Source organism: Carassius auratus, chromosome 27, assembly GCF_003368295.1.
Source record: "Carassius auratus strain Wakin chromosome 27, ASM336829v1, whole genome shotgun sequence".
NCBI classification, from domain to species: domain Eukaryota; kingdom Metazoa; phylum Chordata; class Actinopteri; order Cypriniformes; family Cyprinidae; genus Carassius; species Carassius auratus.
The window spans coordinates 28,651,588-28,679,377 of NC_039269.1; the positions used below are offsets into that span (position 1 = coordinate 28,651,588).

Genomic DNA, 27,790 nt, shown 5'->3' on the forward strand with positions numbered 1-27,790 from the left:
ACATTAACCGTAAGCACAGAACGAAAGAGTCTCATGACTCATCGGTGAAGCATTATATTCAAAAAAGAGAGCAAGTCAAAAGGAACCAAATGCATTTTTAAACTCTCATTGGTTGCTCTTTCTTTAAAGAGAAGCTGCTAATAACTAATAATAATAAAATGCATTAAATCTTGACGCTTTAACTTCAAGAGCCATTTTAAGTAATGCACATGGACCATTTTGTCTTTAAAAATGGGTAAAAACTTGGAATCTGATGAAGGAATAATTGCTAGGAATTTTCAGAAAGGTAAAAAGGAAGGAATTGAATGTCCCACAGAACCTAAATTGTGTGTAAAAGATGTGGAATGATTAGTTCCTATACGTGCAAAGAGCCTATAGCTACCACTGAAATAACATTTGTTATCTTCGTTTTGTTTTAATACATAAAGTCGTAAAATATAGCTTACTTCAAAGCCAGTTTTGGTGCATATCAGCTTAATAAGAGAATAAAGTATGCTTTTGAAGGCCGCTGTCCTCTGGGAATATCTCACAAGGGTGCCTCTGTGTGTTTTGAGTTTCAACATAACACATTTTGAGTTGAATCGAAGCATTCGCAGCAAACCGACCTGAGAACAGCGAGCGAGGAAAAAGGGAGTATTGTTCTGTTTCTCTCCCTCCGCCTCCTCACCGTTTGCCTGTTTTTCATTCTCCTGCTTCACATTTGCAGTGTATTCCTAGAGGCAGTGTCAGTCCTGAAGTTAATAAGCCACATTTCCACTCTCTTTGGTCTTTAGCACACATACATCAGCATTTCTAAATGCAGTCTCTGACTTGGGCACCAATCCGTCTGGTTTTTATGTGCCTGCGGCTATTCACAGGGACTCACCAGTCAACCTGCTAATGCTGTCGTTTAGCAATGGAGCGTTTGACACCTGTTAGTCTGTGGTGATAAGTGGAAATGTGATGCCTGTGTGGGGTCTAAAGCTTTAAATCTTTGAAGAGATTCTACAAAACAGGTGTTTCTCTTGATGAAGCAGTTCATAAATCAGACTGAAGCGCCCGAAACGGTTTGGCTCTCGGGCAGCACAGATCACAACAGCAAATTGTCATCACCCCTAAGCAGGCATTAATTAAAAATAATGCCATAGTACTTCAAAAGAGGTTTTGCATAGTACTTCATATCTTTAGTGTCCTTCTGTGGAAGCCATAGGTAAGGAACAAAAAACTCCATTTGATGTTGGATAATGGAGAATAAAACCTGGGGACAAACCATCTCTCTTCTGGCAGCAGTGTTGGGGAAAGATACTTTTAAAGTAATGCATTATAATATTGCATTAATCTCTAAGATAGTTACTAATTATATTATTTAGTTACCTTTTTATGGAGAGTAATGTGTTCTGTTCCCTTTGCATTACTTTTTCTTATGTGGGTTGGGCTTGTTTTTTTTTTTTTTAATAAATAATATTTTGGCAAATGTAAGAGCCAAGTTGCCAAGTCTGTGTTTTTCCTGCAGAATTGGGCTACTTTAACGTTATTGCCACGGGTAGTTTTTCATGTCCGCGGGTTGAAGTGACCCCAATAACTTGACATTTAACCCCAAAAATGCTAATTTTACCAGGGGAACCCTGCCTCAAAACAAGTATTTTATCCCATCTAAGCACATTTATATTGGGGGACCCCCATCAATATGCGATTGGACTAGTTTTGGGCTAGTTTTGAGTAGTGATTGTGCAGGTTTTGTTTTGAAAATTTGGCAACCCTGACCCAAACTGGAAATGAATGAGCCTCAGGTTGAAGGAAATGTAAATTCAGCTCAAACAAACCTTTTTGCTCTGCTGCCTTTCAGTAAATGGAAAAAAACAAAGTAAGTCGTGATGCTTATTTGACAAGCAGTATTTTCTTGTAAATTTTAAATTAATAAGTTAAAGTTAAATTAAGTTACTTTGCAAGTTTTTTTTTTTTTTTTTTAAGTAATCCGATTGTGTAAATTGTAATGCATGACCCCCAACACTGTCTGGCAGTACAGTCCAAATGTAATGTCAGCAATTAAGTGGAAACATTACTGCATTTATTGAACTGTAAAATTAGGGTGTAAGTGTTTCCGTGCTCCATTTAAGATTGAATGGTATAGTGCAGGTATATCCGAAAGCAGTAGCAGTTTATCTCTACAGTGTGTGGTCTATTATCAACGGCTGAAGAGATGCAGATGTTAATCTACTGAATGTTTCCCATTGGTTGCTTGGCACTGGTTGCAATTTGTAGATGTTGGACAGCAACCTGGATCTGGCAGGCTCTAGATCCCTTGTTATAAGCAGGACGAGACTAGTAGATTGTGATTTGCTATTGGTTTATTTAGTTAGAAATAAGATTAATCAAGTTAATCTTTGGTCTTCAAACATTGTTATTGCTATCACTCACAAACTGCATATTTTATAGTACTGCCCCGGCTAAAGATTTTTCTAGTCAACAAATAGTTGATTTAAGCCTTAAAGACCAGAACAAACGACTATTCACGTGTTTATATTCATTTAATTACCTTAATACATATACTATGGGGGCATTTAATATATATCCTATTCATGTCTAAATTGTTCATGATAAACCATATTTGAGGTTGATGAATGATGGCCAAAGTTTGGATTTCCTTCTCAATATACAGTAATTATCTGAAGCACCAGCCGTTAATGATTTATCTGTCTTGCGACTAACCTACTAAGCATCTTCACATTGACTAACGTTTAGTTGAATATTAAGGGGGAGAGCCCTACATATTTCATAAAACTTTGTAAAAGATTGGACACATTCTTATGAATTATTAATTTCGTAACATCTGTGATTGTCAGTGGTTATAAATGGAAGTTTCCAGATGGAATAAAACCCTATAGTCTTGTGCGACGTGTCTTTGCCCTCAGATGAGCTGATATAGAGTCCTCATCCGTCTCAATCACACATTACTGCTAGAGATGTCAGGGAAGCTGACTCTCTGTCAACAATGGAAACCGATATTCAGTCATTTAATCAATAGTGGAGCTGAAACCCTACAGATAGACTCTCCCTAGAGGATTCTTAAGAGCTGCATGGACTAGAAAATGCCAAGCTAAGAGACATTTGAAGAAACTATTGATTGCAAGTGTACAGTGAATGTGCCTGAAATTTGACAAAAAAATGTATATTCAAATCAGGTTTTTCATATTGGCCCAAAGCTGTGATCATTTACACCAACATGCATGTTGGTGCAACACAGTCACCAGTAGTAGAATCGCTCCTGCATGCTTATATAAATATATATATTTTTTTACTTGTGGTTGTTGTTCTTTTTGTTCTGTTTTAATGCCATTCAATTTTTTTAGACTTTGAGATCTTGGAAGCACCAAAGAATTGGCACAGACAACACAAACACATGCTGATCCTAAATTACTGTTTTGACACCACCAGTGTGTAATAAACCCACCTCCAAATGGCAACCAGCAGAAAACTCCAGCTGGGGAAACTTTGGACAAAGACGACATTTGCATTTGGCAACTCCTGCTTTTAGCCTGATAGAAAGGAACTGACACCGCTTAGCAAGTCTTTTTTCTTCAGGTTTTATTCAGTGAAGCATCCAGAGCAGTAATAAGCACAAGTCGGCATCAATTATGTGACAGATTTGTTTAGCAATCTCACCACTTTTCCTCTTGAAATCCCAATTTCTCAGCAGACCAATCAGGATTGCTCTTCTCTCTGGAGTCATGTTATTCTTAATCGTTGTGAGCTGTTGAGTGCTCTCGTCTTCGATAGGCTACACATCCTTGCGTTCTGATTCCTCCGCTGAGGGTGATTTCAGTCACACTGACAGAAATGACAGCTAATTGAGGCTACTTTTCCTGAAAGCTATGATGGACAATGCTCTGATTCCTCCTCCTGCCAGGCGGGTGAAATTGCCTGGCATAATAAAACGAAAATTGCAGAGGTATGAGCCAGGAGATGTCAAAATAAAGCAACGAGGCAGGCTCAGCCATTGACAAGCAGTTTACCTCTCTATTTATTTTCTTTCACTCGTCCGCTGCCTTTGTTTTCCACTTCACCAAAGAAGAACATTTAAGTGGACACAAGGTGAGGGCATTTGCTATAAAGCCTCTGAGAGGTTACGAATTGGATGGTGTTTCAGAAAGAAAGCATGCTTTTCATTGACATTTACCTCTGTATGATGCTTAGTAGTGTTTATAAGCGCAGCACTGCTTTATTTATTATTCCCGCTGTATTTCTGCTTTACCATAAGCGCCACCTACTGCCAGAGAGTGAATTTGCACTTTCATTCAGCCCATCTGTCGGATTCTGTTAGAAATTATATGCAACTAATAATTTATTGAAATTAAATGTAAAGTATTTTTTTGTTTTCATCATAGTTTAGATTGTTTAAATCATATTTTTTATTGTCCTCTTACAGTTTAGGATGCTACTATGGACATAAGTGGTTGACCGATATATTGGCAAGGCCGATATATTGCCCGATATTTGCCGATATTTTAATGTTTTTAATATATATATATTTTTTAATTTCCAATCATGTAGATTCTTATAGAAAGGGCAGGAATTCACAGAACAACGTTACATTTATTGAGATGATAACATATGTACAGGTTAAAAGCCATTAGTAAACTCCCGTTTATTATTAAGGCGAAAGTAGTTCCAGTTCATTTTATTTTTTGATTCATAAAGAGTTGAATCAATATCAAACAAATGTGAGGTAAATGCGTAAAACTTGAATTGTGATTTTCTGGAGAGTATGTGTTAATGCAGTTACATGCTAAGTATTCTTTTATTCATGTTTTTCAAATTTCGAAGTCATATATTATGTTAGAAAAAAAATAATAAAATAAAGTGCTATTTCAGCTGTTCAGTGACCTCTGATGTTTCTTGAGTTGTTAATCAGTGATGTTTTTCAGTTGTGTTTCTTTAGTTTAGTAACACAAAGTGTTATTTTCCTGCAGAGTGTAACCCTGACCTAACCAACTGTAATTTCCCTAACCAGACCATGACTGGCTGAGATTTAGACATTTATTGCTGCTAAACCAATCACCAAATTTACACTGAATTTAGATCACCTACTGAATAACAAGAGTACTTCAGCACTGAGGAAATGGTAAAAAAACAAACAAAAAAACTCTTGGAGTATGAACTAACCCAAGGATTAGGTTAGGACGTCTACAACATCCAAAAAAAGGACAAAGCACCACATTAGGAAACCATTGCAAACTGAACCACTTCCATACCGCAAGGGTTTATGAAAAATCAGTCACAGATGCATACTTTGAAAATCCACCAGAAATAGTCTACTATCCGGCTACCTTTGACATAGTTTTCACTTCACTATGCTTTATTTCATGTCTAGTGTGAACAATGTTATTCACATTCAGCCTACATTTGTTCAGTGTGAGCTACTTAGAAGAATACTGGAAGAATGTGTGATTGTGAGTGAACTGACAACAAATGAAGACATTAATTGACAGTGTAGCTGATTAATTATGCTGTGTCTGCTACATTGAATCCTTCATCCATAAGCAGGACACACTTTCCTGCTGCTTTAGTCCTCTTCCTCTTGGGCTGTTCAGAGATATCTGGATCATAATCAGCTGATTTTGTTAAATGGAGAAACAACACCAGAATTGCTCCAGATTGGTGGTTTGGAAGCTCGTCCAGTGTTTGTGTAACTGTTGACTTACAAGTAGTGTTTTCTCAGTAACAGGGACATTTATCAATTTGATTTAGATCAGCAGTCTAGTAAAAAAAAAGCTATGTGTAATTGCCCTTCTTTAAGAATATAATAAAAATATTTATTGATTTATGCATCTTCAGTGTTGACAATGCATTGTGCTAGACTAATAAAATTTAAATTTTATATTTATATTCTTTCTTTTTCTTCAGAACCAACTTTTTTTTTTATCCCTAATTTTCGTCATACATGATGAATAAAAACTGTTATAGCGATGCTCATAATAAGATTGCAGTTACTTTTTATGCATTACCTGATTACATATTGTTCACACTATGGCAGTAACTTATCTATAAAGGAGCAATTATTATTTTTTCCTTTTAAAATATCTTTTCTAAATGAACCTACCATTTATATAAACTCCAGTTTTTGTGTAATTGCACACGGCATCCATTAGTCAGGTGGCTTATGATTACATGGAAAATGGATGCATTTTTATTAGTATTTGAATCAATGCTTATTGAGTAATTTAACCATGTATTATTATGCCTTTGGACTGTGCCTTTATCTTTAAAACATATTAAAATGTTTTACTTAATGTCTTTTACAGCATAATCCACAGATGCATGCCAAACTGAGTGCATTAGTGTGGTGAAGTTTTAGTTTTGTGAATTAAATATGTATTTAAATGTGCTTTTGTAATCATTTTTCAGATTGTTAATGTAAATGCTCACTTGCATTTGTGCGTCTGTTTTCTGATGGACACCCACAGTATTTGACTTTATGCAACTGCATGTTACCGGGAAAAATGCATTTGCATTTGACAGTGTTTGTACAGGCCTAGTGCAGAATGAATGGAACAGTCAGTTATGTCTTTAGGGATTGTAAACAGATGGGACAGAATTACTGATGTGTCGTAATAGATCATTAGTGCATTAGTGTAGTAAATGGAGCCTATTAGACTTGCTGTTGTCTATAATGTCATCAATAATAATCAAACGGCAATAAAACTGCTCTTGTCTGGAAAACTTTCATAGCTTTATTACTAACTGTAGACTCTTGCATGTGTTTCTTTGTTCTTCTTTATTACAGACTATTGACTTGTATCTTTTAAAGCTATATTTAGATATTTTGAGAATGACTTGACTACATTAAATCATCTTTATTTATTATCAGTTTTTAGCTGGTTGTACATTGAGCTCAAACAGTAAAGCAGATCATGGGATTGATTCCTATTCAAAGACAGAATTAAGTAATGTGTACCTTTGATTTAATTTGCTTTTGATGAATGTAAAAGCATTGATCAGTAGCATAGTTTTTAATTAATGCATTTCTTTTTTTATACAGAACAGAAAAGTTTTAATTTAATTTGTTGGACTTTAACAGCAAAAAAAAAAAAAAAAAAAAAAACATGCATTACATTTTTTTATCACTTTTTAAAACAATGTCATTTTTATTTTGGAGCGTTACAGTCTGTCGAAGTGGTGGTTATGGCATAAACTGATTTTTTTGTAAGTTACTCTGCACAGAAGGTGGACACAGAGAGAAGTCTGAGCTACAATTATTCATTATCAAGCACTTTGATGTGAAAGGTTGTACGTTTTCCATCTTGCTCGATTTGAATCTGTCAGGAAACATGTAACTTTTGCTCTGTGTTGTGACATGCACATCATTCCTGAGCTTTGGTGGCAAGAGCTCTCTCAGTTTGATCAAGCCTCGTGTTTCAGGTGTTGGGTTTGTGTTTTGGCATCCCTTTGTTCTTTTTCTTTTACTGTGGGAGTGTTGCTAAAGTTTAAGAACACAATAGACCGGATCCGACCTTATTTATTTAATCTGTCAGAATGATGGAAAGCGCTTTGATTCATCTATTAATGTTCTTAAAATTAGTACAAAACAGGCTTTAGCCTTTGTCCTCAGCTTTTAAAATCTATTCACTATGAAGCTTTTGGATGTTTGATATGACACACACACACACACACACACACACACGCTCAAAAGCTCGGCTGAATCCACTCCATATTACAACAGCTGCATTATATTTCTCCTGACGAAGGGGAATGAAGCCCTAAAGCATGTTAACATACATGTATTAATTGCATATTGTTGACAATAATATCACAAATTCATTTTTGCAACACTTGAACTGTCTTCTACTCTGCATTTATTTGATCGAAAAATGTTAAATATTATTGCAACTTGAAATAAGTATTTTCTATTTGAATATATTTTGACACGTAATTGATTTCTGTATTTTCAGTTGTATTTTCATTAGTGTTTTTGATCTAATAAATGCAGCCTTGCTGAGCAGAAGAGACTCGTCCTGTGTTTAATTCTGCTTCTGTCTGGTTGAACATCTCAGTGTCTTCAATAATGGCTTCACCCAAAAGACAACTGAGCATTCAGAACATGTTTGTCCTTGTAGCACAGAAAGAACAAGATGGTGCGCAGCTGCTTTATATGCGTGACGTGACAGACATGCGAGGGGGCGGGGCTTATGCTCCATCTGCCAATGATTGTCTTCAGGCTTCATCTGTGGCTGAAATGAAAGGCAACAGACATATTTGATTCTGAGCACATTCATATCTTGTGATATTCATTATTACGGATGATTTCCATGCAGTCGCTGCTCTGTCTGATACAGGAGCACACAAAGACAGAAACATGATTTATACATGAGAGCGGTTCAGAATCACTCCTGGACATGTTCGTATACGCGCTTGCACTTTTGGGTTTTTACAGATTAAATACACTGCAAGACAGTTTTTAATCTATCTATCTATCCGTCCATTCATCTTTCCTGCCGTTTATCCTGTATGGGGTTGTGGGAGTGCTGGGAACTAGCCTGCGTCCAGCGCTGAAGGCAGAGAAACAGTCTGGGAAAAGTCCATCACAAGCTTCACACACACACACACACACACACACACACACACACACACACACACACACACACACACACACACACAAGCAATTGATCATTTCACCTGCATGTCTTTGGGTTGTGAAGGAGACCGAAGCCTACACATGGAGAACATGAGGGATGAAACGATTCACTCACTTCACTATATTATGCATTTTGACAATATTTTGGAATAAATAAGTTAATGAGAGTAAAAAAAAAAAAAAATTTAAACGTATTTATTTTCCAAAACATGTACTAGCCCAACATGTTTATGTACTTATCTATTGATATTTTAAGTTAGCATTTTATATTTTCAGTTTTAATTTTAATTTCAGTTTTTTTATATTTATAATATTTCTATATTTTATTTCAGCTAATTTCACTTAACAAAACAATTTTTAATATTTTCATTTTAGTTTAATTTTGTAATGTCAAACGATTAATCACATCTAAAAAAAAAAAAAAAAAAATTACATAATATATGTGTGTGTGTGTGTATTTTAATTATATCATTATTATGTACAATCTCATGAATGGCATGTATATATTTAAGAAAAATGTTTATATATTAAATATATTAAATATATTAAATATATTGATATAAAATAAGAATATGAATATGTAAATGTATAAATATTATCTAAAATATATACTGTATGTATGTGTATGTATATACACATAATAAATACACACAGTATGCACACACATATAATGTAACAAAACTTTTATTTTGGATGTGATTAATCACAATTAATTGTTCGACAGCACTAATTTAAATATTTCTAGTTTTTTATATGTCTATTTTCTAAAAATCTCTTTTTTATTTTGATTTCAGTTAAAAGTTTAAATCATACATCAAATGTAACTTAACAAAAATGAGAAACGTTGCTTTGGCAACAATTTTATTTATGTAATTTATTATATGATTTTTATAATTTAATGGTCACACTTTATTTCACTTTTACCTCATCAATAACTACGACTTCGGCCTCAATACTTATCAATAGTTAGTAAGGTACAGTAGTTGTTAAGTTTAGGTGTCGGGTTGGATTAAGGATCTAAATATGATCATGCAGAATAAGGCATTAATATCTGCTTTATAACTACTAATAAACCACCAGTGTGCTAGTAATAAGCATGCTAGTTAATAGCGGGAATAGGCTTTCTATGTTTTAAGTTATAGTTGACTGTAATAACCCAGTCTCTTCTGACCACCTGTGAGGGTCTACACTGCAAACTGTGTCTGTGTTGATCAAATGTCAAACGAATGTCTGTTTAAATGTTCCCACAGTACCAACGGTCTCTGATGCCGTTACATCCACGGTGCAGCCGAGATCCACACCTCTCATCAGGACCACAGCGATCAGCATCACCCAGAGACCTGCGCTGAACACCAGCGTCACAGCGGAGCCGGCTCCGGACCCCAGCGCCGTCAGCCTGCCCCCCTCCAGCAGACGCTTCTGCCCCGGGACGGAGACCAGAGGCATCTCCTGGCCTCAGACACACCGAGGAGCGACGGTGGAGCGGCCGTGTCCTAAAGGGACCCGAGGTGCGTCGAGTACAGAAGTGACACGCGTGTGGCGTTTCTTATCTGAATGCATCCATATGGAGACGTCAAAATGATCTGCAAGATTTGCATTCGGTAGCAGAGTTAATATGCAAATGTTATGCAGTGCTGTAATAGAAAATGTTTTCATAGCATGGATATTTTATTATAAACTCCCAACAGGTATAGTCTTGAGTTAACACTTTCAAAAGTTTTGGAGTTGTGGCCTCGATTTGGTCATTGATCGTATTTCACCGATCTGTTCCTGGACCGTGATCGTGGTCATTACATTGCTGTCTATGGGAGGCTCAGAGAGCTCTCGGATTTCATCAGAAATATCTTAATTCGTGAGCGAAGCTTTTACGGGCTTGGATCGACACGAGGGAGGGTGATTAGAATTCCCATTTTATGGTGGTGTAACCCTGTAAAGTCCGTGTTGAGCAGGTTTCCTTCTGTGGTTCTCCAGGAATCGCTCTGTTCCTCTGCACGTCTGCCGACGGGATCTGGAGTCCCAGAGGTCCTGATCTCAGTAACTGCACGTCTCACTGGGTGGCACAGGTGGCTCAGAAGGTGAGTCACTATGATGTAAATATCACATTTTCACATTGTTGCACGGCAGCTTTACTGAAAATCATCGTGTTAATGTTTGCAGTTCATGCCCTGTACTCACATTTAGCAGATTCGAGATGTTCAGAGATTCAACTTTTAATTCGTCACTCTATTCTGATATGATGTGATGCAGTGTAATAATAGCAAAATAGACAGACATGAAATTTCTAAAATCACACAAACACACTATTTTATAACATAGTAGAGTATTTGCACATTTACAAAAAATATATTGTGTAATACAAAGAAGAACTAACACTTGATTAATGATTATCGGGTGGTATCGGACCGATATAGTGTATTTTGGTCTATTAATACTCAAAATATAAATGTATACATTTACAAGGCAAGAATTGGGTTTTTGATACAATAGTGAGTAAAAAAAAGTCACTCGGAGAAGAATATGTAACAAGTCTGTTTGTCTGAATTGAGTTGAATGTTCAGGACTGATTCGGGCTCTTCTTCCAGATCCGGAGCGGTGAGAACGCTGCAAATCTGGCGAACGAGCTGGCGAGACACACTCAGGGTCCCGTGTACGCGGGCGACGTCAGCTCCTCTGTGCGGCTGATGGAGCAGCTGGTGGATATACTGGACGCTCAGCTGCAGGAGCTCAAGCCCAGCGATAAAGACACGGCCGGACGCAGCTTCAACAAGGTACTGTACACCGGCCCAAAATATCAACACTTCTGCTCTGACAAGCTCTTCAGGAGATCTTTTATTAATAGCAAATTCAGTGACCAGCAAAAATTCATTTATGCTTTAAAACTTTAACAAAGTTGATTAGTGAGAGAATATCAGTCGCTGTTGTTAGTTTTTGTGTTTTTCGTTTTTTTATTTTAAATCAAGCCTATACAGCATTGCCACCAAGGCATAAATTGCAATTTTATTTTATTTTATTTTATTGTAAATAATTTTATTTTATTTTATTTTAAATAATTTAATCTTATTTTATATTATTTTAAATAATTTAATTTTATTTTATTTTATTTTAAATAATTTAATATTATTTTATTTAATGTCATTTTATTTCATTTTATCTTATTTTATTTTATTTTAAATAATTTAATTTAATTTTATCTTATTTTATTTTATTTTATTTTATTTTTTTTTTTATTTTATTTTTTTTATTTTTTATTCACTGCATGGTAGGATATAGGTTTGTATATTGATTTATTTTAAGGTATAATAAAGAATATATATTTTTTCCAAAGAGAAAAGATTCCAGATTCCAAAGCCTTAAATATCTGGCAGATATCAGGCGCTCTACCCATTACATATTTTGCCAAGATCAAATTATCTGAATTATGTACCGTCCACATTTCTTGTATAGTTCTGCACTATTTAGGATGTCAGAAAACCTGTTACTTTATGAACAAAAGAACAACCTTTGAGCACAACAGTTTTCCTCATGTGGAAACAGAGGTGACAGTGAAATTCAGCATCATTGCATCATTCAGGCCTAAAAAAACAGCTTGCCTCAAAGCGCCACAAAAATAACAGGAATATATATATATTTTTTTTTAATATAAAATATGTAGTGAAAAGTGTAATTTCAAAGGTAGTAAAGTGTGTAGTATTAACGATTAACCATAACATGTTACTTTTCTTATAATATTACGACTTTAATCACATAATTATACTTGAACTTTGCTGCTACGGTGGTATTCTTGTCATTTTATTACTGCTGTAATCTGGTAATGTTATAACTTCACGTTAATCAGGCCTATTATGAAAATGCAATTATTCCAATATCAGTATAAATATGTAACTTTGTGCTCAGAATCTTTCTTCTTCTTCTTCTGGCAGCTTTCGTTGAGTTTAACAGGTTTTCTGGCTTGATCTGAAAGCATGTCTAACGTTTCCCTCCCCACACTTCCCTCCTCAGCCAGTGCCTTACAGACGAGAGATGCACATCAGAGACATGTTTAATTGAAATGGGGTTAATGGACGTGCTCTACAGTGTCCTTTTATACTCTGTATGACCTATATACAGCGGTTTCTTCAGCTATAGGCGCTTTCTGCCCAGAAAACACACTTTTCAAGCTCAGTTAAAGGTTATGGAACAGAACGACGTATGGAAACTTATTTCTCGAATCTAATTCATAATCTGTATCTAAATGCAAACAGTAAGTAATATTTTAATATTGCAGATATTTACAGATATTGCATACGAAAAAGAAAGATTGATTTAATGTGCCATACAAGGAAGAAACAAACATTAAAATCACTGGAACATGAAAGTGGCTGTAGCTGAAGCACACACAGACATGATCTGACTCACACATAGGCTCTTATTTGTTCTCTCTCTTTTCTTCTCTCTCTCTCTCTCTCTCTGTGTGTGTGTGTGTGTGTGTGTGTTGTTCCTAATCTTCCGTCTTTGTGTCTGAAACCCAAAACAAAAAAGCGTCAAAAGAGAGAGAGGACTTGCAGGGCCTATACGAAGGTATATATGGACACAATCCCAGAATCCCCTTCACTTGCTCTGCTGCATGCAGCTTGTTTGTGTGGCTGGAAGTCCATCTCGTTCTCTTTTAGGGCAGCCTCGGTGTCTTTCTGCTCTGTTTTGTGTTGCTTTTACTGTCCGTCTGTCTTCTGTTCACCTCCTCCTTACGCTTGTCCGTCTTAAAGCAGCAGTTCGCCCAGAAACGTGCTCATCCAGTATGTGTTTCTTCATCAGGTTTGTAGAAATGTAGCATTGCATCAGTGTCTCATCAGTGGATGCTCTGCAGTGTGAGTGGATCTCAGGGAAAATACAGTCATATAATGTATACAACGATATAATGTTGCATGTTTTTTAAAGGCAGGTGCCGCTGCACACTCAGCTCAATCCAAGTGGGAGTGAATGGGTGCCGTCAGAATGAGAGTCTGATAAAAACATCACAATAATCCACAGCACTCCAGTCCATCAGTGAACATCTGGAGAAGACAAAAGATGAAACATATTCATCATTAAAACATTTTTAACTTTAAACCATGGATTTTTGGCTAAAATATGACTCCATAATCCACGCTTCCTCCAGTGAAAAAGTGCTCTGGTCTGAATCAGGAGAGAAATCTGCACAGATCAAGCAGCGTTTAATCAGCTCTAAACAAATATGTGTCTGGATTTTGATGTGAGAGACAACAGCAGATGCACTTTTTCAATGAAGGAAGCGTTTTTATGAATTATGGAGTCATATTTTAGCCAGAAGCAACAGTTTGAAGTTAAAACACCTTGATGGATTTGTAGCGTTTGTCTTCTCCAGATGTGAACTGATGGACTGGAGTGCTGTGGATTATTGTGATGTTTTTATCAGACTCTCATTCTGACGGCACCCATTCACTGCTACATTTCTCCAAATCTGATGCAGAAACAAACTCATCTATGTCTTGGATGACCTGAGGGTGAGCACATTCTCAGCACATTTATATTTTTGGGTGAACTATTTCTTTAACTGTACACTGCTTTCCTGTTGATTCTGAATAACAGTATCCGTGGCTGGTTTCTGCTCCTCTTTCTGTCTGAGTAATCGTGATGGCTGGGGTCTGTCTGCTGATCTTGTGATCAAAGTGTGTTTGCGCTCTCTTCCTCACCTGCTTCACGCTGCCGTTTCGTCCTCCTGCATTTCTCTGTCATCTTTTATGCATATCTCTGCTGTTGTTTTCATTCTTGTAATACATATTTCAGTCCGTTACTCAAGAGCTGCAGCTGTGAGAGAATAATGCCACTTCATTGCTTTTTCCTTTCATGTGCTAATCTATTTCCTTTGAAACAGGAAGTTGGAGTGAGTCATGCTGAAACAACCAATAGGCTTTAGTTTTTGTCACAGTCGTGGACTATGATTTTCTGGTATGAGAACATTTTATTAAACAAAAAATGGATACGACCCTGAGTGCGAGATGAGTCAGCGCTATCTTCAGTCAAATTTTGACAAATTGTTAGTTATAAATTGAGCTTTGCGCCACCTGTCACTCAAAACTGTGTTCTTGTCCATCTGATGAGTTTTGATTTATGTTTTGGGCTTGGGACCTGACAAGACTATTGAAGAACATTCGGTTATTTCACCCACCGTACAATTTTTCCAGGACACACACACACACACACACACACACACACACACACACACACACACACACACACACACACACACACACACACACACACACACACACACACACACACACACACACACACACACAGAAATTGCTTGTTAGTTCCATAAATGGTTATAAAGACACAGCAAGATTTAATTAAAATGTAAAATTGGAGGTTTTGTGCATCTTAATTCACACCTCCACAATTAAAGGCCTTAAAAAGGTAAAAAAAAATAATAATAAAAATTCATAAAATCCTTACTTTAAATATTGCATGCATTGCAAAAAAAAAATATTCCTTATTGTTTTCCAGTATAATTATCTAAACACATTTTAATGCAGATGTAACACCTGAAATGCAAATCTAATTTCTTGTTTATGTTTAAAATAATAACAAATATCTGTATGAAACCGGGTATGAAAACTTCCCTTTGAATGAAGGTATTTTTCTGAGCCCACTGAAGATATTTGTTCTTGTTTTAAAATTATTTAAAAAAAAAGATATGTTAAGAATCCTTATGCATTTGAACTGGAAAACAGGATGAATAAGAAAGAGCATCGCTTGTACTCTCAAACTTTGAAGTGTCACCGATACAAAACGTTTAGATTCTGTGTTCCCTTCAACTGATTCCTGTCACTTTCTTTAATTGGTCTGAAAACCTATTAAATATTATTACAAAAAAAACCTGCAGAATAGGAAAGACTCAAATTGTATTTTCTTGTAAAATGTACTCCAGTTTTCTTTGTTTTATGGACAAATTATCATTTTTTACAGCGCATATGCATCAGTCTTCATAAATGCATGAATCTAGTGAGATTGAAAAAACTCCATCTTTGTTTTCTGTGTGCATATTTCAAATTGAAAGTCCTTCAGAAGCGTAACAGCACACAGAGTTGAGTGTTGAGAGTGTTTGATGGTTAAGGCCGAGCCTCGGATCTGAAAGAAAGCTTACAGCCCACAAGGCCATGGCACTTCAGACGGCCCACACTCAATCAGTGCATGTCCACGCTGCGAGAACAGGGCTGTGAACACCACTCGTGGCTCAGCAGATGCTTTTGACTTACTGTAGTGTAATCTCACTGGAGTAATGAAGGGTTAAGTGTCCTGTCATTCCTGCTCTGTGGTAATGAGATCCTCTCACATCTCTACAGTTAACAGGTCACTCCTCTGGGACTCCAGTGCAAGTCCTGCAGAAGCTCATAATCATTTCCTTCTTTAATTTTATTATCAATCGCTTAAACTTTCGATTTTGGTTTGTTATAAAATTATATTATATATTTATATTTAAATTACATAAATTAAATTACATTTAAACATAAATATTAAATTATTTTAGATATTTTAAGTTGAATTTATTTCCAAGACAAGTATTAAACATACATTAAAAAAAAAAAAAAACTTGCAATGCTATGCAAACAAAAAGTTAAGAAAAAATGAAAAATGGGCCACATTTATGATGTGTGGAAATAATTGATTTCTGTATAAATAATGATAAAAAAAAAAAAAATTCTTTCATGAATTAATGCTTTGAACTAAATGTTACGGCGCATATTAGAAAGTCTTTAAAGAAATGATCTACACGGAAATCTGTTTTATTCATCAAATGTGTTCAGTTTGATGCTTTTAAATAATGAACAAAAAAGGTTTTTTATTAATGCATAAAGTTCTCTTTATATCCTTAGCACACATTTCTTAGGCCTCTATAATGTCAACATAATCAAATCTTTGCTGATAAACCTGTTTTTTTTTTAAGTAAAATATCTTTTAGTTTATTTGTAGAAATGTCCAGCTCATGCTTTATAAAAGACACAGCAAAAAGACACAAAGTTAATGTAAGAATAACTCTTATATTGATAATATTTCGAGATGAACACCTACTGGATTCATTCTCCAGACATCATTTTTATCAAATTACATACAGTATAATTTGAGCCTCTGAACTGAGCAGTTTTTTCCTCCATAGTTTCAGTATATCAGACTAAATGAGCCATAAAAGCCTGATATATCAAATATGACACAAAGTATAAAACTATACTATTTGCTTTTTTTTTTTTTTTTTTTTACTGACTATTATTTCATATGTCATATGTTACAAGGTTAAAATCCTCCTTTAAACCCAGAAGCACCTCAGTCCCCTTGGGATGGGTTAATTGAATTGCATGCTGGTTGAGTCCAGTGCAAATCAAATGGATTCCAATGAGAACATCCTGTTTTCTGGAGCCTTTATAATCTGCAAGCTACTTCCAGTCCGATAATGCTTTTTACTCTACAGGACTTTTTCACGGCCATTAGATCCTGTTACAAATAACACATACAATATTGATCTTCAGCAGGAAATTGAACATGACAATCAAAGCAGATTTTTGAATAACATTAATAGATAGTTCATTTCATTATGTAAGGAATTGTTGATGACCCCCCGTTGAATTATTAGAAAATAATTGCACACCCAAGGTGTTTTTCGACCCATAAAAACAATTGCTGCAAAGATTTATTTTAAACAATTTTTCTTTGAAGCTAGAAGCTGCCACAATCTATATATATATAAAAACTAATACTAAACTAATGAAAATAAATATATTAATCAAAAATACATATGAAATAGGTAGTTTTTTAGCTAGTTTTTCAGCTAGGTCTCTACAGGATTAGCCTACTGCAGACATTTAATGAAGTAAAATGTAAAAATAGGACACTGGACAGTCGTTATTGTATGCATTAAATATTAATTATTCTGTAACACTTTAGAATAATGGTCCATTAGTTAATGTTAGTTAACTACTTTAGTTAACATGAGCTAAACACGAATAATCCTACAGCATTTATTAATCTTAGTTGGTGTTAATTTCAACATTTACTAATGCATTATTCAAATCACAAGTAGTGCTTGTTAGCATTAGTTAATGCGCTGTGAATTAGCATTAACTAACAACATGAATAACTGTATTTTCATTAACTAACATTAACAAAGATGAATAAATAGAGTAAGAAATAACTAATTAACATTAACTAATGGACCATTATTCTTATTAAAGTTTCTAAACTGATTTAGTTGAGCAATGACTGATTTTCTCAGTTTATTTTGATGTTTAATTAACATTTTTGATGCAGTCAGCGGCAGCAGGTTAACACTGCTGTCACTTTAAGACCTGACGCACAGATAAAATGTTTGGACACATCTGTATTTCTCTCAACAGTTGAAGAAAAAACTGAATGCATTTATATGAGTAGCCTCCAAGAAGGGCATTTTGACACAACTTTGTGTGTCTAAGTGTGTAGCAATAACATGCAAAATGGAATTTAATCCAGCATTTGCACGCTGGCTGACCCATCAGCTTTCAAGACTTAAAAACACATGATGTGTTTAGCATCCTGATGATCTGTGATGCACACCCAACATGTATTTTTGCAGGAATCACGCTAGTTGCACAGTGCTTCATTTCCCATTACAGTTTACAAGTCTCATTTGGTTGTCTCCTCTCCAGTGTATTGGATCTTATTTTTTTTTCAGTGAAAGAGAAGGAAAAATCTCAAGCGCCTGTCATTTCTCTTGTTTCCATGGTTACAGGCCATTGTGGACACAGTTGACAACCTCCTGAGGCCAGAAGCCCTTAAATCCTGGGAGGACATGAATTCCACGGAGCAAACACATGCCGCCACTATGTTACTGGATACCCTGGAGGAAGGAGCCTTTGTCCTTGCAGACAACCTGATTGAGCCCGCAGTCGTCAGAGTGCCTGCCGAGAACATCAGTAAGTGCTTTCATCATAACCGGCAGCTTCTGATGTAAAGGATTCGAGCCACATGTGTGATCGGACGTTTATGACTGACGGAGTTTTCCAGGAGAAATGTTTGTGTTTGAAAACCAAAGCAGAATTCTGAGAAGAGCTGGAAAGGTCAGGTCACACAAAGTCAAGCCAGTTCCAGAATAATGCACTGGATCATTTAAAAATGAACATTTACTCATCCTCGGGCCATCCAAGATGTAGATGAGTTGGTTTCTTCATCACTTGTTCATCAACGGATGCTCTGCAGTGAATGGGTGCCGTCGGAATGAGAGTCCAAACCGCTGATAAAAACATCACAATAATCCACAACACTCCACTTCATCATTTTACATCTTGAGAAGACGATTTCTGAAACTCTCTATCCATATAACATTGCTTTCTTCAGTGAAAAAGTGGTCTGGTCTGAATCAGGAGAGAAATCTGCACAGATCAAGCACTGTTTACATGTTGGTGCGGTCCTTAACTAGTCTAAACAAGTGTGTGTGTGTGTGTGGATTTTGATGTGAGAGACAATAGGAGATGGACTCTTTCACTGGAGGAAGTGTTATGGATTATGGAGTCGTAGTTGAGCCAGAAGCAACAATTTGAAGATAAAACTTCTTGATGATGGGTGTGTTTAGTCTTCTCCAGATGTTAACTGATGGACTGGAGAGGTGTGGATTACTTGGGATGTTTTAATCAGATGTTTGGACTCTAATTCTGACGGCACCCATTCACTTCAGAGCATCCATTGCTGAGCAAATGATGGAAAGTGATATAAACGTTTGTGGAATAAAAGCCATGCTTTGTCCAGTTAAGTTTAGCTTTTTTTATCTTACATATTTTACAAAGGTAGCAAGCACTGAGACAACACTAAACATACAAAAGATCTAACATCATAGTCAACAGTTATAAAACTTATGAGGGATTTTTAATAAAGACAACCTTAAGTTTAGGTGAAGAAATGCATTTTTTCGTTGTAATAATAAATACACTTTGACACAGTGCTGTTGGGTTTGTATTTATTATTGCACCCTCTTGTGAACCGTTGATTGAAGTATATGATGTCCACTGATCTCTTCCTGTAACTTTAATAATGCCTTTGGAGATTAGGAAATATTAAAGTGAAAAAACAGCCTTGTTGACAGCCAAGCTTGTGGTAAAGTTAGGACATTTGGCGAATGGATGCGGTGTTTTGCACATTGCTGCAGTGCGGCTGGAAGTATTTGAAATCCTCAGCAGTAGCAAAATAGTATAGAGAGCATATAAATTATTAATCAATCATGCAAGTAACATATAAGACAGTATGCAAATCCCGCTCCAGATACGGTTTCGTGTACCTTCCTCTGCAACAGTATGTTATTCAATCAATAGACGTTCCTTGCCTCATAAAAAGACATTGTGTCTCTTATAAAGTCCTCGATTTTGTACAAGATGATGAAGTAAGCAAGGTCTCAATGAATGTGTGTTTGTGGGCAGTTTGACATGCCTGTGTGTTATAAGAGTGCTTTAAATGAGAGTAACCAACACCGCTGATGCTGCCACACACGCGTCCATCTCTACAGATATCAGCTTTCCTGGCGAGTCCGTGGAAAGAGAAGAAAAGACAAAGCCATCCTACACGGCTTAATTTAGAGACCCTTTCCCGGCAGATTCGATCTGGGCTCGAGAAATCATTGTGCTGATTGCTATTTACAGCCACAGATATGAGAATCTCCAAGGCGGTGAATAATGCAGGAATCTGAGCCGTTGACGGCTATACAAGAGTTTACAGCGAACGAGACGAATCTCAGGTTGCATCTGTCAGGTTGATTTCTGGTGGATGTAGCAATCAAACCAGGGTTTAGCATTCTTCATCCGGTTCAATACCTACAGAAATACTGTGCATACATTCATAACACTTTATTTTGAGGTCCAATTCTTACTGTTAACTACAACTTTTGCCTCAATAAACTCCTAATGTGCTGCATATTGCTAATAAACAACTAGAATTGGTCCTTAAAATAAAGTGCATTATGTTCATAAATAATGCATTATTTAATTTCCAGTCTAAAGAGTCCCGCTGTTTGTATACATTCGGAAAGAATCGCAGTTTTGTTCTACAAAGCTGCACACACAGAGTAAATTACACAGAAACTGAACTAGATTTACAGATTTTCATTCTCACTGTATTTTCATATTAATATGGTACTACTGAATTCTATTCAGTTCTATGGAATAATCTAGTTGGTTCAGAAGTATGCTAAAAGTAATCTGTTTTAAACCTAACTGGAACAAGTGAAACTAAACACTTAATTCTTTTGGTTGAATGTTGAAGGTTTTTAATTTTTTATATGCAGGACCGTCTTAGGCATGTTTGGGTTTCTTGTACAAACAGTATTAGGACCGTGTTCCGGTAGGAAATATCAGTTTCCATTTCCAAACATTCCTTGTGCCATTAATTGTAGTAATCCAATGGGATTTTTGTGTGCGTAAGGAATCTGAAAACAGACAGTATGATCCACACAGAGATCTGATTTCAGTCCATCTGGGAATAAATGAAGAGACAGAAAAGGCTGAGACAGACTAAATCCGTGATAACCGTAAAAGCGTCTCCAAGACATTTGGAGAATCTACCTGCAAAGCTACAGTAGTGTGAAAACATATAGGCACTATAAAAAAAGTGTAGGAGCTAACAAGTGCATAGGCTATATGAAGCCTGTCTGGCATGGCCATAAAAATGACGTCTTTTATTAAAAGTTTTGTGTTACTGCAGCAGGACTGATGGATGAACAGTTGATATATCCCAGTCATGAAACAAGAGAGATGAAATCCTACTAGTTACTGAGCACGTTGTAAGCAGAAGCCAATCACGCACCTGTTCTTTAAAAGAAAACAGAAGGCATTTTTCATTTTATATTCACCAACAATTTGAACGACTACATAAGTGTAAAGCATTTGTGAAGGATGTGCTTTAGGGCATCAGGAGTGGAATCCGTAGCGTAATCAAAAATGTTATGATTTGGATACAGCTGTTGTCTCGGGTGCATGGAAATAGGTGGATATTGTTCAGTTCTGCAATGTTTCATGAATGCATTCATCACTGTGAAAGGGCTGAAAACAAATAGACTTAGCTCCGGTCTCAGCATGTGGCGACTTTAACCGTTGAGAGGGTGAGAGGATCCAGCCCAGGCCCCAGCCGGTGGAATTTATTAGTAATGTGATCTCATTCATGTAAGTCAGCTTTGTGCGCTCATCTGTCATTTGACTGTACAGGCCTGTGTGTTACTGCAGGATTTTTCCTTTTAACCTCGGCTTAGTGCTTTGTGACTCCCTTTATTTTCTTCTCAGTCCTTTTGTGTAGCTATTTTGTTTTTGTTCTCAGCTACATGGAAATGTGGCGATGAAACCCATGAAAATGTTGACGCTGTTGTAAATAATAGTGAAAATCGCTTCTTAAACTGTTGTTGCATTTGGACCCAAACACATTGAAAGCAAATAGGGATGCAGATCCCAGATCCCTTTCTTTCACATCAAAAGAGAAATTAATGTCAGAAATCACAACACTCAAGTCTCATCTTTCAGTTAAAAGCACCAATTTTAGTATAAGGTAATGAAGAAGCTTAATTTTCTTAAGAAAAATATTCATTGTTAAAGAGAAAACATTTTCTGGTTACAGTAGACAATCAATTTTTTTTTGTTCTCCGCCTCTCATTAATTCACTCTTTTATTTGTGCACAATTAAATTACTTTGCATTGGCTTAATGATCAGTCCTTCGTTTCTATCTGGCAGAAGAATGTGAGAATTTATGCAATTGTCTCGAGTTTTGTTTAAAAAGACACCGACTGGCACATTGGAATCCATATCTTTCTGCTTTCTTTCTTCATTCAGTGTTGGACGTGTACGTGTTGAGCACCGACGGCCAAATTCAGGACTTCAGGTTCCCACAGACCAGCAAAAGAGGAGCCACGATCCAGCTCTCAGCAAACATGGTCAAACTAAACAGTAAAAACGGTAAATAAAAGCAAGGTTACAGTCATTTAAAATGTTTTAATGCAAGGCCTTCAGATGCTTAGTTAATGATCTGTAGCACATAAACACTCTGCACAAGTACTTAGTCAGTGAATTGCAAGCTTTACATATATTACATTGCTGTAGCTGTAGCAAATATCAGTAGTCAAGGGCACCATTGAATATTCTTCCACATGATGTTATTCTGGTTGCTAGCAAAAACATGCTTGTAGGATCTAAAGATCTCAAAAATGTTATTTTCGACCTGTTGTTCCACTAAAGTTCAAAAAAAGAAAACGATATAGATGTCCCTAAAGATAACATCAGTTGATTTTCTACCGAAATCCAGCAAGTACTAACGGTTTTCTCCTATCATTTATTTACTCAAGGTGTTGCCAAGTTGGTTTTTGTCCTTTATAAGCACTTGGGGCATTTTCTTAGCACGGAGAACGCCACGGTGAGGCTGATGGGAGAGGACGGAGTCAGAAACCACAGCCTGACTGTCAACTCACACATCCTCTCCGCCTCCATCAACAAAGAATCCAGCCGCGTGTTTGTGTCCGAACCACTCGTCTTCACTCTGGCGCATTTGGATGTAAGAATTGAAAAGCTTAATTAAATACTTGTTTCTCTTTCTTTGCATTTGTTAGTTTTTTTGGTGTTTTTCTGAATACAGTGTTGGGGAAAAGTGTTTGTCCCCATCCTGATTTCTTCTGTTATTGTGTACGTATCATACTAATTTGTTTCAGAAATAAAAATAATACCTTACACGAAACATAACAGAAAACCAACCTGAGTAAGGACATATTACAGTTTAAAAAAATAACTAACATCGTATGACATTGTCTCATATAAGTTTATTCATATTGCACTGGCTGATAACAACAAATCAGTAAAATAATAAAAATTGCCCTACTAAAGAGCTTTATGATTAGCCTGTTTTTGCACTTCCTGTTTTTTCCTGCTTGAGAATTTCTGTCCGGTGACCTCAGCACACGTGTGGTTTTGTTTACAGTCTCTGGTTTACTTGAAGAAAGGGCAGTGTGAAAGTGAACCACACCAAAAACTAAAAAACTATTTTCTGTTGTATTTGGTCTGGACAAAGCAAGTAAACTAGCAGATATTCCTGGTGTGGATACACCATTAGTCTTAGTCATGTGTCTTTTTAGTTTTTATTGTATGTAGTTAACCTGTCATAAACTAAAACATTGCGCTGGGAATGTGTCAGCCCCAGTGAGGGATTTAAGCTGTTGACATCTGGCAACCCTAAGCATGAAAACTTGTGGAGGTATACATTTTTCTCCTTCTTTGTTTCTTTATTCAGAAGATATAGACACATTTCGAATATTTTTATTTTTTAAACCTTTTTAGTCTATTTTTTTCATCAACAGTATTTAAAGTTGTTATAGTCACAGCTGATGCTAACATATTTGTCATAGTTTTCATTAATGAAATTAACACTACTTAAATGGTCTTAACCCAGTAACACACTATGCCAAATATAAAATAAATTCCAGAATTAATGAGGAAAAAAGTAATTTAAAATACATCAGTCATTTAAGTTTAAATGGGCAATTACCTTTTCACATGGGTGTTAGGTGAAAGACAACTTTTTATGCTTCAATTAAAAAAAGTGTTTAATTAGATTGTGTTTTATTAATGATTCATCAACCATTTAATATCATACTATTCTTATCATGTTGGGGGTAAATACATTTTCACAGAACTGTATTTATATGAAAAACAGTGAACGACCAGAGTTAGGACAATCTATTTGCTTCAAAATCTAAAGAGAAGAAAGATAAAAAAAAATTCTTAAAGTTTCAATTGAATTACTTGTACCTGTAATGTATCTTGTTGTAATGTAACGTATGGGGCGTGTTATTTTTAATAGCCACCTTCTGATTATAGGATTGAGTTAAAATTAGAGCCTTGAAAAACATGCTTAATCAATATCAAAGAACATTCTTGTCAGTCAGTCTGGTTTATTAATAGAGATCGTTGATCAAGGAAAACAATGTTTGGGTATAAAAGGTTAAAACCGTGCAGACGTCAGCTGTCACATTCAAGTAAAATGAGATGTTTCTCTGTTTATCAGACTGAGAACTACTTCAATCCAAACTGCTCGTTTTGGAACTATTCTGAGACGAGCATGATGGGATACTGGTCGACACAAGGCTGCAAACTCCTCGCCACTAACAAGACTCACACCACGTGCTCCTGCAGTCACCTGACGAACTTTGCAATCCTGATGGCTCATCGAGATGCACGTGCGGTGAGTATCAACTGCTCTAGAAGTGTATAGTAACTATGAGTCAGCAGCTACTCTTCCAATTTCTTTCTAAGCCAATTTTCTGCTCTCTGTTCTTCATATAGCCATAATACTGTTGAGTATTGAGTCTCTTGAATTTACATTTACTTATGCTGATGCATTCATTGGACATAATTGGTGTTCATCACAGCAACAGCAATGTATCTCTACAAGAGAAAAAATTATATATTGCAGCTTTCTTAATATAATTATTAGTCTACGTTGATTAATAAATCTCTTGTATAGTTCTGTAAACAATGCAATTATTGCAGTATGACATATCAATAGTAGTTGTCTGATAGCACCAAACATACGATACGCTGGCAAAACTGTCATTTAAGCTGCAGAGAAATGTGGAAATCATGGGTTTTGATGTGCAAATGTTTACATGGTCTTGGTCCACAAACGTACCTAATTTCTAAAACTGTGGATAAATATATATATATATATCCATCAGCAGAATCTTATTTTCTGCTTACATATTACGTAGATAATGTGTTTTGTCCTGTTGAATCAGGCATATTTAAAAAGATCCCCTTTCTACTAAACAATATAATTATGATGCATTTTGATCTTTATTGGAAGAACTTACAAGATTTAAAAAGTTGTGTTGTTACAAAGGTAGAAAAATGGAAATCATTGATTTCACAAATGGAAATCAGGCCAAGTAAATATCACATTATTTTCAACCAAGCAATAATTGCACCAAGGCCTGCAGTGCTCGATGAGCCAATTAAAAGCTTGGATGCTGGTCTGATGTACATCTAAACAACGGGCTAGTACAACAAATAAGGGAGGATGTGATCACTGGCCTCAAGCATATCCACAGTACTGCTCTCCTACAAAAGAAAGGGCAACAGCCCAAATTGGAGGCACCGGAGTTTCAGCTGCCCTGTCTTTCTGGCCAATTACCTTGTTCAAAGTCGCCCTTTAGCAGGTCAGCAAGCTGGGGTATTTGATTAGCTCACATAGGAGAAGTGGCTTGGATGTCAGCAGGATAGGACTGTATGGTAAGAGGGTTCTTTCACTCCCAATTACGAGCCTTATGAAGGAATACAAATGTGCTAAAGTTAGGTTAGACTTGATACTCAGATATTAGGAGAGAGGCTGCTTATTGAGAGGGTTTGGTGCATTCGTTTGGGGCAAAATGTTTAATTTTCATATCGTCCCATCGTCAGCCTGTTAGATCGCTTATACACAATATTAATATATTATACACAATACAAAAAGCATCTACAGAAAATGAGCAAAGAACATATGCATTACCAAAGAACATCATCACTACTAGCTTATGCACTTTAAAAACACTCCCGTGAATCAGTGAATCTACACTGTATAAGATGGATACATTTCCTATACTTGTATCGTACATACATCTGCACTTTGTTTTTATAATGAGAGAATTTGTGAGTCAGAATGCAGTCAGCGAGCCTTGAACAACAAAGCTCCGCTGTTTCAGCGATGACTCATCTGAACGCCTCTGATTGGCCATTGCATTCATCAACTCAGCGGAATCGTGTGTGATTGGTCATACTGCGCAACACTGTAGAACCGCAGAAAAAGAAACACAATGGAACAAATTAGATAGTATTACTAACCTAAAAATAATCATAATTATAATAAAATATCTTGCTATCATCAAAGGCATCAGCCACAGACTCGTTGAAGTATCGTTGATATACGATACTATCATCTGTCGGCACAGCCCATAGGGTGTATGATGATAAACTGGTAAAATACCAAAGGATACTGTGGTATGTGTCCCAAATCAATCCTTTAAGCTTCTGCCCAGCATCAGGGCATCATTAAATGAATGTAATGCTGATCCACAGGGATGGTGCTTTCATGCATAGTCTTTCAGTTAATGTATTCATTTGTTGTTGTTGTTGTTAGTGTTGTTTAGAGGATGTGTGAACAGAGGCTGTCAGTGTTAAAATGTCTTTAGCTTCTGTAATGGTGCCATGTGTAAACAAAGACATAAGATTATTCAAACACTGCGCAGTTAAGACATTATGATTTAAGACGTCTGCTGTCAAAAACTTGGTCTTTACTAGACGTGAGCTTCCATTGTAGTCAATAGATGTCTCTACTGGAAGCATAGACATTACAGATTCAGCAACATTTTGTTGCTAATATGTAAATAATAGAAAAGCCTATAAAAGATAGCTGCTGTATGTGTGACTAGCACATTTATGATGCATTTTAGCTCTGTGCATTCAGAAATCAAATAGGATTCAGTTCTGACAAGTGACAGGTTCGAGTTAAGTAACTGATGTTTGTTTTTCAAGGGTGTGGGAGGCGTTCACGAGCTCCTGCTGACAGTTATCACACGACTGGGCATCGCCGTTTCACTTGTCTGCCTAGCCATTAGCATCTTCACCTTCTGCTTCTTCCGCGGCCTCCAGAGTGATCGCAACACCATCCACAAGAACCTCTGCATCAACCTCTTCATCGCAGAGCTTCTGTTTCTTGTGGGCATCAACATGACCGAACCTCCGGTGGGTATATTTTTTGCACGCTGAGGGGTATTGGTGTCAAGAGCGTTTATTTCAACCCTGGTTGAGCTGCCTGTATTTTTAGGCATCAAACCGTAGACAGGTTTGTTTGATTCGTTGTGTTTATTTCTTCCTGCTCAGATTGCGTGCTCTGTGATTGCTGGAGTTCTGCATTTCTTCTTCCTTGCCACATTTGCCTGGATGTGTTTGGAGGCGGTTCAGTTGTTCCTCATGCTTGTGGAGGTCTTTGAGAGTGAATTCTCCAGACGAAAATACTATTACGCATCTGGCTACCTGTTCCCTTGTGTGGTGGTTGGCATTTCGGCAGCCATCGACTATAAGAGCTATGGGACGAGGAAAGCGTGAGTAATGTTGTTTATTGATATCGGCTTGCAGTTTAAATGCAGATACAGACCTCCCTCTGTCCAT

The 27,790-nt window shown here is 36.4% G+C and overlaps 1 protein-coding gene across 3 annotated transcripts in view; it reads left to right on the top strand.

Annotated features, from left to right (window-relative positions):
• adgrl2b.1 (adhesion G protein-coupled receptor L2b, tandem duplicate 1) overlaps positions 1–27,790 on the top strand; it is an 85,894-nt gene that overhangs the window by 41,325 nt on the left and 16,779 nt on the right. For all 3 annotated transcript variants that reach the window (XM_026207031.1, XM_026207029.1, XM_026207030.1), the window contains exons 6-14: positions 9,862–10,119; positions 10,583–10,686; positions 11,194–11,379; positions 18,366–18,549; positions 22,436–22,558; positions 22,945–23,150; positions 24,654–24,830; positions 27,155–27,364; positions 27,503–27,723. In XM_026207031.1, coding sequence (XP_026062816.1) covers positions 9,862–10,119; positions 10,583–10,686; positions 11,194–11,379; positions 18,366–18,549; positions 22,436–22,558; positions 22,945–23,150; positions 24,654–24,830; positions 27,155–27,364; positions 27,503–27,723 — 1,669 coding nt within the window. The remainder of the gene's footprint in view (positions 1–9,861; positions 10,120–10,582; positions 10,687–11,193; positions 11,380–18,365; positions 18,550–22,435; positions 22,559–22,944; positions 23,151–24,653; positions 24,831–27,154; positions 27,365–27,502; positions 27,724–27,790) is intronic.